The sequence below is a fragment of the Eurosta solidaginis genome, chromosome 3, assembly GCF_040869045.1.
Source record: "Eurosta solidaginis isolate ZX-2024a chromosome 3, ASM4086904v1, whole genome shotgun sequence".
NCBI classification, from domain to species: Eukaryota; Metazoa; Arthropoda; class Insecta; order Diptera; family Tephritidae; genus Eurosta; species Eurosta solidaginis.
The window spans coordinates 223,451,226-223,470,170 of NC_090321.1; the positions used below are offsets into that span (position 1 = coordinate 223,451,226).

An 18,945-nucleotide genomic window follows, 5' to 3' on the forward strand; every position below is an offset into this window, starting at 1 on the left:
TGCCTTTTTAGATTTTTGTTGTTTTTGATTCCCGTCAGCCTTCGCATACATTCTTTAGATTTGCGGTAATTTTTGACTATGCAATATTTGTATGTTTTAAGTCACCATTTGATATACCGTTTAAGGAAATGTTATTTGAAAAGCTTTCAATAAAATTAGAAATTGCATTTTAGTGGCTGACTCTGAGTAGTGATTTATGTGCGACGAACCGTATGCATGCCCTTGCTTCCTCGTCTTTTTTGTTGCCTCTGTGTGCTCTGGCCATCGCAAATCGGCCTATGGGCGTATGTTTGTTTGAATGTATTTGGTTTGAACGTTGCTCATTTACGGTAGTACTTCATTCATTCATTGGTTCAGTGTCCGTACAGCTTGGTAGGCTGGTACTATTGGACGTTTAAAGTTTATATATTTTTTAAATTGGTATAGCCAATGTCGCTTCAGCGGGGTTTTTTGGAGTAGTGAAGTACTGAGTTGGTCCATCAACGACATTTCAGATTCGACCACCAACTCATCAGCTTTACAATCATCTCATCAGTTCATACATATCTCATTTGTTTATCGATCTTTGTGCCCATCTCTTTGTGCCCATCCTAGCATTGTTAAGAGCTAAAGAAGGAAGCGCTTTATGAAGCATTAAGGCCGTGAGCTTTGTGAGGTGGTGACCTGTTAGCCTGTACAAAAAAAAATTGGGAAAAGAACCAGGCAGAAACCGGAATCGAAAGCTTGACAAGGGAAGCAAGGACTCAAAAACTATGAGGAAGTAATGGAAGAGTAAAAAGATTAGCAGCCGGCGCTTCCCACGGCAGCCGGTTCTATGTACCGGAGCGACTCAGGATTTTTCCCGACCAAGGGCTGTAATTTCAGTGCAACCCCTTTGGGGTGAAGCACTGCTACAACAGTAAAAATATTGAATGGAAGATGTTCAACACGGAACTAAGTGAAATTACCTGGAAGGTTCAATGTGTTCATATTATATCATACAAAAAATAGACGGCCTGATTCCTTAATAGTGTCAAAACTTTCGGCGAGTGTTTTTATCGTTACAAAAATAACAAAAAATCTAAAAGACGAGAATGTTGAGAATCGAGGTATACCCGATAAGAGGACTTATATGACGAAGCCTTAATTGATTATGGCGCTAAGTTGTAAAGAAAAGAAGCTGCTTAGTGACTTGAACAAAGTGATATGTAACGAGGCAAACACTACGCTATCATACTTCCATTGATTTGTGGCGAAGTCGGAGAACAATTTGTATTTGAAGAAGCGCCTGAAACCGTGTCTACTGACATGGGATTGGAAGCTACTTCGAATATCATAAGCCACATTCCCCAAATAAAAAAGAAGCTAAAATATATGAAAACTGTCACCCGAAGAGGAAACGTCCTAAATTTAAATAGAATTATGGGAGGTAGAAGCCGACCTCGAGAACTGAAAACTAAAGGACAATATGAAGGCGGCGGAGCAATTGAGAGTATGCTACAATCGGGGGAACAACGCAACGATTCTGCGAGTCTTTTAGATGGACCTAAAGCACAGCGAAGGGATACGAACGAAGTACTCATGGCTCTTTGGGAGGGTTCATTTGAGTTGGCGTCTGGGTTTTATTTCGTCATCGGCATTTATTAGGCAAACACTGAAGTTAGAGTTAAAACTGTAGCCATGGTAAGAAAACATATATACCATGCGGCCTTCTCTCAGCACTGAGGATCTTGCGGTAGTGGCTATCGGGAGAAAAAAGAACAAGCCTTATCTCAGAATCCTCCTCTAATCTAAACTGAACCGAGTTTGCCATTCAGAAAACGATGTTGAGACGGTTCTCCTGCATATTTTATAGGATGCGTATCATTGCTTCATAAGTTTTTCCAGCGTGCATAATATACGGAAAAACGACGGAAAGTAGGCGGGGTAGGTTGGTAGGCGTGCTGTCTTTTATCCAGCGGGAAAGTTTATTGCTGTGAGGAATTTGTTGTAGATAAACAAATAAAAGCTGCTGGAAGCTAGTTACAGTCTAAAACTTCAATTCTTCCATCACCTTTCCCTACCTTTTCAATGAAGGTTTTCCACAGTAAACATCGTTTTCCACTTCCTTTGATTGCTAGTACGAGTACCGATAGGGGTACTCTCTGCTCCGAAGCGCCTTATTTCATTCTCATAGTGTGACTTGGCAGGCAAATCATGTTGGCATTTATTCTCTGAACTATGTTCTATCTGCGCGAAGGTCATCATTAAACTGACTTATTTTGTTTTGTTGATTTTCCGACAGGATGGATAAATGATGTATATTGCATCGATTTTCCGTCATCCCAGTGTCGATTTTCGTTCGCGATCTCTAAAATCGACAATAATGATGGCACAACACTGAAGCCGGTTTGTCTCGAAACCAAATTTCACAAGGGATGACGGCAAATCATTCTAATATACATCAGTCATCATGAAACTTTCTTTGATCTACGCCACTGGTTGTCTTTTTCTCTCCAACACCGCAAGGACCATAATATCTTCTCTCGACATCATCCACGATTGCTAGTCATGCGCAAAGATAGATATGATGAGACCGTTAGAGAGTGTGATTTTAGTTCTTCGATAAAAGGTTACGACTAACTTACTTACTTACTTAATTGGTGCTTAGCCGTTTAAACGGTTATGGTCGTCCAACAACTGGCGCCAATTGGTCACACCAACGGAGGTGACGACTAGGTATACAATATGTGACTACCACCGAATTTTTATTACTTTCTCCTTCGCAATCTTTTTTTAATAAAGTCCTTTCTTATTTTTCTGCTATTTTCAACTCCAAAGCCTAACAAAGTTTTTCAGTATTTATATGTTTTCATAGCTATTCCTAATTTCTCCTCCTCATTCATCAATTCAGTGCCGCATAAAATTGTACACCACCACAAGTAAGATAGGAAATTGATTTCGTAGACATCCTTTAGAAATTGTATTTATTTTCTTATTTCGTAAATGGATGTGAGTGTGTGTTTTATTGATGTTTATTATATCAAGATATGTCCTGTTGAATTGAGTGTTTTATATTTGTAGGACGTTATACGTCACTAACACAAAGGCGTGTGATGAGTTTAAGTAATATTGGGCTTTTTTTGGATTTTTTTTAATATCATAGAAGGCACATACAAGTATTTTACTATTCGGACAATGAAGAATGTGCTGTTCAGAGCAATGAAAAAATATGATCAAGAAAAGAAGTGACTTCGTTTCGTTTATTAGCGTTGATTATCGTAACGAAATGATATCGTTTCGTTTGTTAAGCATGCCTGGACTCACCATTAAGTATACCGAATTGATCAGGGCGACAAACTGAGTTGATATGTCCGTCCGTCTGTTTGAACGCAAACTATTCCCTCAAATTTGAGATATCTCAACGAAATTTGGCACAAGGGTGTATTTGTGTATTGTATTAGACATTTGTTGGATCCGGTAGGATCGGCCCACTATAACATATATCTCCCATACAACCGATCGTTCAGATAAGACGATTTTGGTCATTCCTGCCGTAATTTGGAAAGTATAAACGTGAAACTCGGTGATATATATTCTAATATATCATAGAAGATTTCTTGTAAAAATCATTTCGATCGGAGTTATATATAATATATATCCCATACAACCGATCGTTCAGATAAGGGAGTCTTTTGCCATTTTTTATTTTATTGTAGAACGTTTTTGGTCGTTAATATAAAATATTTATCTTAAAAATCGTTTAGGTATGTACATCTGTTCACTATATATTTCTTATCTTACGGGCACAGCCGAAGACAGTCCCGTCCTTACTTGTTTTTTTTTTAACTTTTTGAAAGAATTTAAAAACCAATGTGAATTGGTGTTCTAAGAGATTTCTATTAAAATAAGTGGATAATTTTCCATTGCACTAAATGTTCCAAGCTCTATATCATTAAGTTCATCAAAGAGTGTAAAAACATACAAGCATACCAGGAAGCGTGGCATCTATCATTCATGCTTGGAAAAGTTAGTTATTGGCTAAACGATGAGTAGTATTTTCCTTTAGAACCATTTTTTTTTTTTTGGAAACGAGTGTTTTGGGAAATAAACTCGTGGTATATGGTAAGGTGGAGGTTAGGGATATTGTCGTATTGTTAAAGTGAAACTTATGGAGCATCATTAAGGTCTCGGGTAATTGCTCAATTTAATGTGCGTCGTCTTGAGTCCTTCAATGTTCAGTTTCATTAGCACATAAACTAGCTCAGTAACTTAAGGATTCGCTACGTGTCTGCCAAAAATTTACCGATTAGTTAGACATCGAACTGTGGTGTTTCTTCCAAAGAACCGAATATGTACCTTTCGAAAAATTTAAGCCTCATAATCGTGAAATAAGACAGTGGCGTTGTCAGCAGGCTTTCGATGAATTCTGGCAGCGATTATAAGATGAGCAGAAGGAACTGGAGGGCAGACCGGGATAGGGTAAAGTGGTAAGTTTCAATCTTTTTCGACGTTTCCAGTATGTGCTGCGACGTGAAAGCTGGGTGGTTTTCTCGGAGCGGCTTCACTCTTTCACCTCAGCAGGCTTCTAGGCGTAAAGTCCATATTTGATTATCACACGAAAGCACTGGAAGATAGACTAGGAGAAAGGAGAGTGGTATGTCTTGATCTTCTGCGACGGTTCCAAAATATACTGCTGCTTGCGAGCTGAGGGATTCTTCTCCTATCTGCCTAAGATCAATAGTAACTTCTAAGCGAAAGTACTTTGTATAGAGAGGTCCTGTGAAATCTTGTATTAGGTATAATCATGGCTCCCATTGAAAAGTATCATGCTTACTCTCAAACTACTAGGAAAAGATGAACTTTATTAAGCTTTAAGAGGTTACCCAGAATTTTGCGTCAACTATTACCCAAGAAAAGCTATTTAAAGACCAGAAAGCTTACGACACTACCCTGGCAAGTTAAAGATCTTAGAACAGCCCCGCTATAAGGGTGTCTATTTGAAGAGGCGACTTTAGTCCGCATACCAAAAATGCTATAGGACAAACAAGTCGTTCCCGCGGCAGTCGGGGTAGGACAATGTGGTGCTAGTATCGGAGCGTACCTTATTCTATCGAAGCAGAGGACTTCCAAAGCAGTGATACACCCCTTAAACTTGGGTTAGTGCTTCTGCGGCTACAACAACAAAAAACACGTCAGTACCTTGCGAAAAGTTATGTTTTTCAAGCGCTAGTTTAGCTGACTCGAGGCTTACCTGTCCAGGAGCAGTTGACTGAAAATTTTTCACAATTTCTCGCTTAGATCGTAAGCTGCCAGGGATGTCATTATGCCTTGACCCCCATAAAAGTTGTTTTGATGTTATTTCAGCCCTAGACTTACAGAACTTGGTTCTGTCTTTGACAGTCACTTGACTATCTGAGTGTTAAAATACTAAATCTCTTAAAAATTGGAGCAGCGGATAGCATTCCAGTTATCGAACCTTAATAACGTACACGTCGCTTAAAATACTCAACAGGGATCGAACACGTAAATTGCACTTCCAGTTGCAATCGGTTCTATGTGTAGAGCAGCTCGGGATTTTCCTTACTAAAGGCTGACATTTCGGTGTAACCCCGCTTAGTCTGTCACACTCCTTCCACAAGCAGACTAAGGTTCCTGCTAACGCCGAGCTTCTGGCATAATTCTCTAACTGCAATCCTACTACGTAGCTTGAATCCATTCGTTAATAATAAGCTCATCATCCTCCCACTTCATATGCACTCCCCACCGCTCTCCTTCATTGAGGGAATATGAGCAGTGAAAGTAAAAGCAAAAGAAGAAACCGTGACAGAGTAAGTTTTCTTACCAGAAATAAAGTTAAAACAGATCATAATGCTGGGTTGCCCATGATCTACAACCTTACATCTCGGTGACTTATTTCCAACCGAGCAGAGGTCATTTCACCCGAGATTACAACCGTAGACAGGGTGCATAACGAAAAAGGGAATTCGTTTTTGCAGTTGATTTAGCTCATACTTCTTTCCTTAGATACATACCAAACAATATGCTCTGCATTCTTAGTTTCAAACCCAAACAGCTGCTTAGAGAATTTTTGTTCTGAGAAAAGTGCTGGGATGGTGATATCTAACTTCAAATGTTCGTATAGTCAGTTTACATAGCTTAAAAATCACGCCACTCATACTTCTTGCTAAGACAAAAGCCAACAAATCTATTTCTAGGTGTGAAGCCTAAGGGCTTATTAGATTCAGTTTGGGCAAGAAAATAGCGGATGGTGACATGGTGAATGTCAACCATTTTAATTGTTTTGAATTTTGAAAAAAAAAAATTGGTAGAAATTTGATTAACTGGAATTTAGAACTGACGTTTCAATGTGCAGCGACCTCTTAAATTACAACTTCCCACTCCTTCACACAAAATTCTTCAAAATACTTATAATCCTAAAAAATACTTACATATAAAAAAATCGATGCCTCTTCCTCATGCGCCTGCACCACTTCAATTAATTTAAATATCGTTTCATTCGACATGATCGAGTAGTGCGATGTCACCTCAATGCGGCTGAGATTATTCAGAGCCGCCGCGCATAGCAACAACGTCTGTGCGCATACTGTACCAGTTAGCAATTGCGTCAAACCCTCCACAATGATTTCCGCGCAATCCCTCAGTCCTTCAACTCTATGTTCTGTGCCATGCCACGCCGCGGTGATTTGTGTTAAAAGCGAAACCGCCTCACGACGTTCAATGTCACCACGTTTCAAATCACATTTACGCTCCTTACCAGGCGCCTGCACAATATCTCGCACTATTTCAACACCACCACAAGTGGTCAGCTGTGCAATGGCAGCAGGTGAGCAGCAAATTGTAGAGAGAGCACGAAGTGCCAGAGCGCGTACCGATGATAACTTATTCTCCAGACAAACAATGAGTAAAGCGCGCACTGCCTCATTTTGGACGAAAGCATCGGTGAGTGAAGCGAAACCTTCATAATCAATATTCATGAGCGTAGCAATCATATTTATATTAGCGCGCAGCATCAAATCGCATTGACCTTGCTCAACGCTCTGTACAATAATACGCACCATTTTCTCGAATACTTGACGCACACTAATCAACAAGTTACGTTTGAGCACTTGCACATCATCTAATAGAGATTCCATATTGATGTAATGTTGACGCTCAAGCGAATAACGCGTATCTTTGATGATTATGCGAATTTGTACAATATTCTCTTCGAAACGCTTGCGGTCGAGACGCGAGTCATTGAAGAAAACAGCGCGACGCTCAAGAACTTGCGTAAACTCTGCAACATTGTCAATGAGCTGTGTAGCGCTTAAGAGTGCTTCATGTAATGTAACATCTAGTACGCCTGAAAGTATGCGCTCGACGCGTTCAAAATGTGATTGCATATTGAGCGCACGTTGTTGCAGTTGACGTATGAGTTTGGCTACTGTGTTTGTTGTGATGGTTAAATTCTTGAAAGCTTCTTGCGCAATAGATTTTGTTTGCAAAGTTGACATCACCTCGTGATCGTATGATGAACGCAAGTCATGCAACCAGAGCTGCAAGTCGGGAGCATGACCATTCAACAGAGGATTTTCATATTCACATACGTTATAGCGTAGCGACATTTGCGTCCATGGACGATGAGCTTTTGGTGTACTCGTACTAGCTATAAAATGTTGCTCCCTTTCTCTCATTGGCGACAATGTCGCATCCAACTCACCGCATTTCAATGTATTGTTATTCGTATCTTCATGTGGCGCATTTGTTATTTCACCGCCAGCGCCCAATATCATTGTTTCATTGTTATATGGCTGTTTGTAGGTGGTGGTGGACGTGCTGTGTGTGCTGTGCGTTGTTGTTGTCACACCCAAATATACAGTTTCATTGTTATAGGCTGGCACAATATGTAAACGTGTACGTGAGCGATTAAGTTCTGCAGAACGGTCAAGCTCATCAAATGATTTACTGCTTGTCACATCAATGTCAGCACCAACAGTACACCGCTGCTCATGCACATCATCATCACTATTATCTGTTTCTTCCAGTAGAGTACGCCGCTTTGTGGGTGACAATGGTTTGGTCGTTTGACGTATAATGCGACGTCGACGCTTTGGCTGCTGCTGTTGAGGTTGTGCTTGTTGCGGTGCAGCAACCGCTTGGCCACCATTTGCATTTGCATCGTCGAAATTCAATTTCTTTGCTACGCTCATTGCTTCATTCAGTGTCAGCGCTTCTGTGGCTAGGCAATCTTGCTCGCTACTATCGTCAGCAATGCTGGCATTTAGTTTAGATATTGTGGCAGGTGAACTGGAAAATGATATGCGACGTGATACACTCACTAAAGGTGAATAGAATTCGGATTTGCCTACGCGTCGCACAACAGTGGGTGGTGTTTCTACTGTAACCGAGCGTTGCGAGCTTGGTGATCCAACTGAGCTCCTAGCGCTTCCAATAGATTTCGCACTGGGTGAAGCGTGTTTCGAGGACCGTCGACCTAGACTGCGACTGCTGTGCGATTCATCATTGTCTGAGAAGCCAGAGTCCTGGAAAGATATTAAAAGCACACAAAAAATCAATAACTGGTTAGTAACATTGACTTTACAACGAGGGAGAGTTATAGATAAAGATGCAGCAAAATCTTTGCATCACAAGATAGCACGTTTGTTATGCCGTGATATGTGGCAGTTTGATCCGAGTCGCATCAATTTTGATCCGTGACATTACAGTGATAGAAAAGTGTTCTAAATCGCTGCTCACATTCACGCTTACCAATAATCGCAATCATAGGCCCAACACAGCTTTCTTCACAGCAACTTGCAAATTCAAATTACTACAAAGGTGGTAATGCGAATACCGTTATCGGAGCTTACTGCGACATCTACCAGCAGATAGCAGGATAAAGCACGGATTCTTCGACTAATATTGATGCAGCTAAGCCTCTAAAAAGAGCATTTGCATAGACGCATACATACAAGGACATTTAGTGTTATTAGGTCTCAGTGTAAATTAAAAAAAAAAAAAAAATTATAGGAGCAGGTTTTTGCAGCTAATTATTCCTGTGCCGAGCACTGTGATTAGGGCTGTGATTGCCATTATTGGTAAGCGCTTTTGTTCCAAACGACTATCATTTACTGAGATTTTTCAGTCACTGTGAGAAAATTACATGCACCCTTTTAGACCAAAAACTAAATCCGATGTTCGTCAAATTAAACCAGTTCTTACTTTTCATTTTAGAATAATTTAGCTCACCAATTAACACAATCTTATAAATCATGTTACTCACCTGACTTCGCAAGCTGCCCGGACTGTCACGTTTGCCCCACAATGACAACTTAGAGCTATTGTGCTCATCATCAACTTCCTGTATACGTGACAAATTTCCTATATGCGAACGAAAGCTGCTACCCGAATCAAGTGAATGATAACCACCGCTATGATTATTATATTGTAAACGTTGTGCTGCATTGAATTGATGCTGCTGGTTTTGTTGTTGTGTATTATTTTGTGTTAAATAGGAACCATAATAGAAGCCGCCACTTGTAAAACTGGTACCCTTATTGTTAATAGGCTTAGTATTGAAGGCGCCACCAGCCTTTGACGATAAGGCTAATTGTGATGGTAACTGTTGATTATCTGAGCCCCACCAAACTTTGCTATAGCTACGTTGAAAAGCCATTGTCGTCTCGTTATGTACGTTATGAAGTGTGCTCCGGAAATTAGAAGAATCGATTTCTGAGAAAACTCTAAGAAAGAAACACAAAATAATATTTTTTGATTAATACAAAAAATCATAAATAATATTTTTGTAATCATGTCATAAAAAAATTTAGTTATGTATACGTCGATATTTTCTTTAATGTAACACTGAGCTTTAATGTCGATTATATATTAGGCTATGTAGTCGATTCCTTGAAAAGGAGCTCATGAGACTAAAAAATAGCTTGACTAAGCTTAAGAAATAATATAGCATACTTTTGGGTGCTTTTAAGTTTTTTAACTAGATAACACGAATATCATCTGAACAGAGCTGCTAGTGCTCCTTAAAGCACGCAATATTTATATAATTCTTCCTCATACTAAATAGTAATGAGTTGGCTTTGGATAAGAAGCAAAAAAAGCGCCTAAAACTATGTTATATCGTATGCTGATACTTAATATGAAAGAATTTTGGCAGCAATGTACATTGGCTTCAAAAGTGTATGTATAGTTTTTTAAAGACTAAGAAATGTGAAACAGATATAGGGGTTTGCTACGTGTGCCGGAAACAAATATTTTTAGAACGATCACACTCATGTCAGTGTGCTACGTGCAAAGGATGGTTGCATCGAACGGGGTGTTCGAGGGTGGATCCCAACTTTCCTCGACGCCATTATTTAGCTGGGTATGACGTTCATTCAAGATCTATAATTTTGCGAGCATGCAGCCGCAATTGTAATTAAAGGCCAGAGTTGCAACGAAATCGGCGGCACTTGGGGCAGATATAAAGAAATCATCATGACCACCTTTAAGGCAATTGGTCTATCGCTTGTATGCTACGCGTCCCCAATATGTCGCCAAGCCTTAAATAAACACGCTGAAGGAAACTGCAGTCCTGTCAAAACACCGCGCCCAGAACTGACACGTGATATATTTTTTTGTGACCAGAATATCATACACAGTAATGATAGAATACTCCCCATATAGGAAATAAATGAAATTCTGAAGTTTTGGTTTAATTCTCAGAAGCCAACACATTGAGTGAAGAGACCCAGCCTCCCAGGAACTTAAGAAGTCATCTCTGTAAGCTATATGAAGTATTCCGGCACTTTATAACTCAGCCGTATGAAACAGAGGAGGGTCTTAGAAACATAAAAAAGCGTGGAACCACTATGCCATAGATTGCCCGATGAACCCAGTTCTTAAAGACAAGTACCCTAAACTCACAGTTGAGAAAAGCAACCTCTTTCGAGAGACTAGCGTCACTTTAGCTCAACTTCGGTTTGGATACTGTAATAAGTCAAACTCTTACGCAGGTCTCGCTATTAATATGTCCCAAGATGCCGTCAACCAACTTGGAACCAACGACTCTAACACCCTTATCTTTCTGGTTCAACCCTATTGAAACTACAAGTTTCCTCGGACTCCTATTTCAGGACATTAATGACAATTAGTGAGTGGTCACATGATTGGAAGGGCAGAGCAATACTACAACGACAAAAACAACTACTATAACGCTACGTTACACAAAATCTTCCGAACTCTCACATTACATTGACGCAAAAGTATGCAGTAATTATCTACTTCAAGTTGTAAAATAAATTATAACAACCTTAGATTTTCTGAAAGCATCTAAGCTCCGTTTGCGCCAATGCACATAAGCAAACTTACTTTTTTTGTTGTTCAATTATACAAACATATTTATACTAGTTTTATGAATGACTTGGTAACATTTTGGGCTCGACGGGGCAAGCAAAACTTTCCTTGTGTAATCAGACGCTTCATTAACACCGCAAATACTTGTCCTAAAAGTACTTCGAAAAGGAATGACATGACGAATTTCAAGAATGCTTAAAGGCCACTTAAAGCAATAAGAAGAAAGTATTTAAGAATTTCAATTTGAAGAAAGCTAACAACATGAAGAAAACAAGTATACTTAGAGTTTATTATTTAGTTTTTAAGTGCAAGGCTGTCTGTTGACAATACATGTGAGTCTTGGAGAAGGGGAAGCGTGCAATAAGTATTTATGACTCATTTAGTTAATGGGGTGGGATTTCAACACACATAGCGAAAGTCACTGACCGTTTACGCAATCAAATACCTTATGTAAGCGCAAATTGCTAAATTAGGCAGATTCCAGGGTTTTTGATGAACTATGTAGGTTTTTACTGTGAATATTCATTCGTAGTGATTTTTAATCGTGCTTAATAATAACCTGACTACACGATCCGCATAACACCCTGGATTTGAGGTTTTGCAGTTCTTTGTCATCGCCCTTCGCGGCGAACAACTAATCCAATTCGTCACATACTCCAACGCTTTAGTGTTCGGCTAAGTCTCTCCCTAAGCGTGGGATCTGAACATAAAAATAAGTTCAATAGGATTATTTTCAGTCACAGATTTCAAACTATACTTTGACAACGCATAAGCGCAGAATTATCAGAAGTAGTGTCAGAGCTAGGTTACGATATAGATGAAATCGACCAAGAAATAGTAGAAGACCAGAATCGTGCTGATTTTTTCTACGTTTCCTACGACGCTGATGGAAGTAAAATAAACTAATTATGAAAGAAGTAAAAAATGAAAGCAGCTGTAGTTTTGCGTGAGGTATATGTAAAAAATCGAAGAATTTCGATCTTTTATGTGTGAAACAATCCCACCCCCCCCCCCCCCCCCCCCACTCCCTCTCATCCACTTATGGAACTGTAACCGGTACTTGATAAGCCTATAATATTTCAAACAAACCGAAATTTAAAAATTTTGGATGTTGGTATGTTTGCTTTTGTGGCTCAACTGAAATTTTACCATTTTCTACGAAATTATCCACATTGGACTGGAAAGAATTTTAAAAACGTTCCCTAAATTATACGGAGACGATCCCGAAAAGGTCGCCAAATAGGCTTGACGAAAACAACAAAGCAACTGATCGAAAGCATTCCCGAAAAAAACTCGATCACAATTGCTAAAGTCTCCCGAAAAAGGATAAAAAGATCTTGAAATAGCCTCGGAAAGGTCTCTAAAACAATCCTGAAGTGGTCCCAAAACATATCCGGAATGACCTTGCAATAATCATAAAATCGATTCCGAACACGATCTCGAAATAATTCTAAAATACTATAAAAATGATTCCGAGCGCAGTCCCAACAAGTCCTAAATTATCCCGAAACTGTCGAAAAATGTACCACAGTGGTTGAGAAATAGCCCCAAGATACTCCCGAAAAAAATCAAAGAAATTCTTGAAACAAAATGTGAAAATTTGTCCCTTTAACTATCCCGAAAACTGACTAAAAGTAAAAGTTTTGATGTTCGAATATCTGGATGTTTCGACGTCGGAATGACCAGATTTTTCCTATGTGTCTCAATAACACGAAAACACCTGGGTCAATTGCGATAAAACTTGACTCACAATTAATACAAAAATATTTTCCCCTGGCGCAAGAAAACCTCACTACGCCACTGTATATAATATCCCAAATTTATTTTAAAATGAAACCAAAATAGTATAAACTTGAGTACCTCCATTCGTTTTATCTGTGAAAACCTCTTTATATGACACAATTTAAATCACAATTTTGCTAAACATATGTGTTATCTCAGTGGGTAGAGCACAAATTCTAATTTGAATCACAAAAAATTTTTTTTAATACCGAACAACAGAAATTAGTAATTTGACACTGAAGAAAAATAAAATGAAAAGTAGTGGTATAGCGAGTACCATCGAACTTATCGCTCTTTCAATTGAACTAAAATATATGATATATTTCATAAAACAAAAATCAGTAGCGTATGTTTACATAATTTATGTACCTATACAAATGTATAAAATTTATGTGCACGCATACTAATTATAAAAAAAATATAAGAAAAATCCTTGACTCACACACATATTTAAAATAGTCAATCATTCTACCTATGCACCATTATGTACAAACACACTTCCGCCATCATGCAAAAATCACAAATACAAACAACAACTCCTTACACAACACTTTACACGTAAATACATAAATACATAAATATTTTGCAACAGTTTTGCTAGCAAACACTTAGCATTTCACTTAAGTTTCAGTGTACTCCGATTGCAAAAACGCCTACAGCAGCACCGACAGCAATAACAACAACAATTCAAGCAGTTACACGCCAATTCAAGTTATTGATCGAATATTACAGTGAAAATTGGCATTTTATTGGTTTCTACTTTACACGGCGATGGGTTTGGAGCAAACCACAAAAAGCCAAAGCAAAGTGGTGGAGTTAGAGTAAGGTAAACACGAGTTGGCTCTATTATGACCACAAATGGTTGCAGGTGCACAACAATCTACCTCATTGAGCAGTTAACTTCAACTCGGAATATAAATACATATAAGTAAGAAAGTACGTAAGTACTTAGCTTTGTGCAAAACATAATGCGATATTCTATAATGGACGTCGAAAAGCATTGATTGCTGCCAACTTAAATGGGTCAAATAAGGTATTTGGCTTCTGATTCATAGAGTAAATATAGGCATGTGTAAAAATACAGTTGTGGTGTTTTAAAATGGCGCATCATTGAAACTATTTGTTATGAATTTTTAAAAAATTCGAAATCTATTTTATTTTTATTTTAATCTATTTTATTTAAGTTTATTTAAGTTTATTTTATTTTTTTTTTTTACTTTTTTTATTTGATCTTATTTTTAATTTTATTATTTTTTTATTTTATCTTATTTTTTTATATTATTATTAGTTTTTTTTTTTTTTTGCTTTATTTAGTTTGATTAAATTTGACTTTATTTAATTTTTTTTTTTTTTTATGTTATATTTTTTTTTTTTTTTTTTTTTCTTACAAATTCTGATAGTTGAAAGTGTTTAAGGTACGCAACAATTGTCTCTAAAATTTTTCAAATTTTTCTTATTATTTTCCAGCAATTATTTTACTGTTTTTAAATACGAATATGAAATAAATTGGCTATCCGTACGGATTGTTTAATTTTTCAGAATGAAGTATAATGAAATAAAACAGGAAAGAGAGAATTAAAAAAACCCAAATAACTATCGAAAATTTCTGATTGATTTTTCTGGACGAAGAGGCACAGCCAAATTTTTTTAACACAAAAAATTTAAGAAAAACATTGATAATTTAAAAATTAAAAAAAAAAATGAACAAGATTTTGAAAAATATTGAAAAGTTAGTATTTTATTTTTCAAGTGAAAAATAAATAAAAAGAATATTGGAAACCATCACCTTTGAAAACATTGTGTCGAATATAAGCAGTTCTGTCACATCACTATGCCGCTAGTAATCACAACTACAACAGTAATCTTAGCAGATGACACAACAAACAGCTACAGCTGCCTTCTCAAGATTAGATAAAGAAGCAAAAGAAGTGGGTCTTGCGGTAAAAAGGAAGCCCTCGCTCTCATTCGAATTAGCGTATTCGCCCCTTGGAACTCACGTCACTGTTGTCGGATATTAATTCGAGTCTGCGAAGGATTTCGTCTATTTGGGAACCAGCATTAACAGCAAAAACAATGTCAGCTTAGAAATAAAATGAAGATAACTCTTGACAACAAGTTCTACTTTAAACTGAGTATGCAATTGAAAAGCAAAGTCCTCTCACGATTAACAAAAATTATGCTCTACAAGTCGCCCCTCACACCTGCCCTGATGTAAGGCGCGGAAGATGAGATGACTCTTGGAGTGTTCAAGAGGAAAGTCCTCCAGAAGATTTCCGGTTCTGCCCGTGATGCCGACGGCTAGTATTGAAGAAGGTATAATGTTGAGCTTTGTGAGCTTTACGCAGATATGACGACAATGCAGCGAATAAACACTCAAAAGCTTCGCTGGCTAGGTCATATTATGCGAATAAATGAAGAAGCTACGGCCAAGAACGTATTTTAGTCGACACTGCAGTTTGGAAGCAGAATAAGGGGGAGACCACCACTGAGTTGGGAGAGGCAGGCGCAAAAAGACTTGACCTCGCTTGGTGCTCTCATACAACAATATAAAGGAAAATAACCATGTAGGAAAATGAACCGAGGGAAACCCTGGAATGCGTTTGTATGACATGTGTATCAAATGAAAGGCATTAAAGAGTATTTTATGAGGGAGTAGGTCATAGTTCTATAGGTGGACGCCATTTAGGGATATAGCCATAAAGGTGGATCAGGGTTGACTCTAGAATGCGTTTGTACGATATGGGTATCAAATTAAAGGTGTTAATGAGTATTTTAAAAGGGAGTAATCCTTAGTTCCATAGGTGGACGCCGTTTCGAGATATCGAAACAAAGGTGGAACAGGGGTGACCCTAGAATTTGTTTGTACAATATGGACATCAAACGAATGGTTTTAATGAGTATTTTATGAGGGAGTGGGCCATAGTTCTATAGGTGGACGCCATTTAGGGATATAGCCATAAAGGTGGACCAGGGTTGACTCTAGAATGCGTTTGTACGATAGGGGTAGCAAATTAAAGGTATTAATGAGGGCTTTAAAAGGGAGTGGTGGTTGTTTTATAGTTGGTCGCCTTTTCGAGATATCGCCTCAAAGGTGGACCATGGGTGACTCTAGAATGCGTTTGTACGATAGGGGTACCAAATTAAAGGTATTAATGAGGGTTTTAAAAGGGAGTAATCCTAGTTCCATAGGTGGACACCGTTTCGAGATATCGCCATAAAGGTGGGCCAGGGGTGACTCTAGAATTCGTTTGTGCAATATGGGTATCAAACGAAAGGAGTCAATGAGTATTTTAAAAGGGAGTGGGCCTTAGTTCTATAGGTGGACGCCTTTTCGAGGTATCGCAATAAAGGTGTGACCAGGGGTGACTCTAGACTTTGTTAGTATGATATGGGTATCAAATGAAAGGTGTTAATGAGTATTTTTAAAAGGGAGTGGGCCTTCGTTCTATAGGTGTTCGCCTTTTCGAGATATCGCCATAAAGGTGGACCAGGGGTGACCCTAGAATTTGTTTGTTCAATATGGGTATCAAAATAAAGGTGTTAATAAGTATTTTAAAAGGGAGTAATCCTTAGTCCCATAGGTGGACGCCGTTTCGAGATATCGCCATAAACGTGGAGCAGGGGTGACCCTAGAATTTGTTTGTACAATATGGGCATCAAACGAAAGGTGTTAATGAGTATTTTAAAAGGGAGTGGGCCTTAGTTCTATAGGTGGACGCCGTTTCGAAATATCGCCATAAAGGTGGACCAGGGGTGACTCTAGAATGTGTTTTTACGATATGGGTATCAAATTAAAGGTATTAATGAGGGTTTTAAAAGGGAGTGGTGGTTGTTGTATAGGTGGTAGCATTTTCGAAATATCGCCATAAAGGTGGACCAGGTGTGACGCTAGAATTTGTTTGTACAATATGGGTATCAAAAGAAAGGTGTTAATGAGTATTTTAAAAGGGAGTAATCCTAGTTCCATAGGTGGACACCGTTTCGAGATATCGCCATAAAGGTGGGCCAGGGGTGACTCTAGAATTCGTTTGTGCAATATGGGTATGAAACGAAAGGAGTCAATGAGTATTTTAAAAGGGAGTGGGCCTTAGTTCTATAGGTGGACGCCTTTTCGAGGTATCGCAATAAAGGTGTGACCAGGGGTGACTCTAGACTTTGTTTGTACGATATGGGTATCAAATGAAAGGTGTTAATGAGTATTTTTAAAAGGGAGTGGGCCTTCGTTCTATAGGTGTTCGCCTTTTCGAGATATCGCCATAAAGGTGGACCAGGGGTGACTTTAGAATATGTTTGTACGATATGGGTATCAAATGAAAGGTGTTAATGAGTATTTTAAAAGGGAGTAATCCTTAGTTCCATAGGTGGACGCCGTTTCGAGATATCGCTATAAAGGTGGGCCAGGGGTGACTCTAGAATTCGTTTGTGCAATATGGGTATCAAACGAAAGGAGTTAATGGGTATTTTAAAAGGGAGTGGGCCTTAGTTCTATAGGTGGACGCCTTTTCGATGTATCGCAATAAAGGTGGACCAGGGGTGACTCTAGACTTTGTTAGTGCGATATGGGTATCAAATGAAAGGTGTTAATGAGTATTTTTAAAAGGGAGTGGGCCTTCGTCCTATAGGTGTTCGCCTTTTCGAGATATCGCCATAAAGGTGGACCAGGGGTGACTTTAGAATGAGTTTGTACGATATGGGTATCAAATTAAAGGTATTAATGAGAGTTTTAAAAGGGAGTGGTGGTAGTTGTGTATGTGAAGGCGTTTTCCAGATATCGACCTAAATGTGGACCAGTGTGACCCAGAACATCATCTGTTGGATACCGCTAATTTATTTATATATGTAATACCTGCCAAGATTTTAAGGGTTTTTTATTTCGCCCTGCAGAACTTTTTCATTTTCTTCTACTTAATATGGTAGGTGTCACAACCATTTTATAAAGTTTTTTCTAAAGTTATATTTTGCGTCAATAAAACAATCCAATTACCTTACCATGTTTCATCCCTTTTTTCGTATTTGGTATAGAATTATGGCATTTTTTTTTCATTTTTCGTAATTTTCGATATCGAAAGAGTGGGCGTAGTCATAATCGGATTTCTTTCATTTTTCATACCAAGATAAAGTGAGTTCAAGTAAGCACGTGAACTAAGTTCATTAAAGATATGTCGATTTTTGCTCAAGTTATCGTGTTAACGGCCATGCGGAAGGACAGACGGACGACTGTGTATAAAAACTGGGTGTGGTATCAACCGATTTCGCCCGTTTTCACAGAAAAGAGTTAACGTCATAAAATCTATGCCCCTACCAAATTTCAAAAGGATTGGTTAATTTTTGTTCGACTTATGGCGTTAAAAGTATCCTAGGCAAATTAAATGAAAAAGGGCGGAGCCACGCCCATTTTGAAATTTTCTTTTATTTTTGTATTTTGTTGCACTATATCATTACTGGAGTTGAATGTTGACATAATTTACTTATATACTGTAAAGATATTAAATTTTTTGTTAAAATTTTACTTTAAAAAAATTTTTCTTTTAAAAGTGGGTGTGGCCCTTCTCCGATTATGCTAATTTTTATTAAGCGTACATATAGTAATAGGGGTAACGTTCCTGACAAATTTCATCATGATATCTTCAACAACTGCCAAATTACAGCTTGCAAAAGTTTTAAATTACCTTCTTTTAAAAGTGGGCGGTGCCACACCCATTGTCCAAAATTTTACTAATTTTCTATTCTGCGTCATAAGTTCAACTCATCTACCAAGTTTCATCGCTTTATCTCTCTTTTGTAATGAATTATCGCAATTTTTCGGTTTTTCGAAATTTTCGATATCGAAAAAGTGGGCGTGGTTATAGT

At 38.2% G+C, this 18,945-nt stretch overlaps 1 protein-coding gene across 1 annotated transcript in view; it reads right to left on the bottom strand.

Annotated features, from left to right (window-relative positions):
- Positions 1-18,945, bottom strand: part of insc (inscuteable) — a 94,851-nt gene that overhangs the window by 9,502 nt on the left and 66,404 nt on the right. Inside the window, exons 2-3 of the mRNA XM_067775276.1 lie at positions 9,245-9,704; positions 6,411-8,504 (exon numbers count right to left, since the gene is read on the bottom strand). Coding sequence (XP_067631377.1) covers positions 6,411-8,504; positions 9,245-9,637 — 2,487 coding nt within the window. The 5' untranslated portion in view covers positions 9,638-9,704. The remainder of the gene's footprint in view (positions 1-6,410; positions 8,505-9,244; positions 9,705-18,945) is intronic.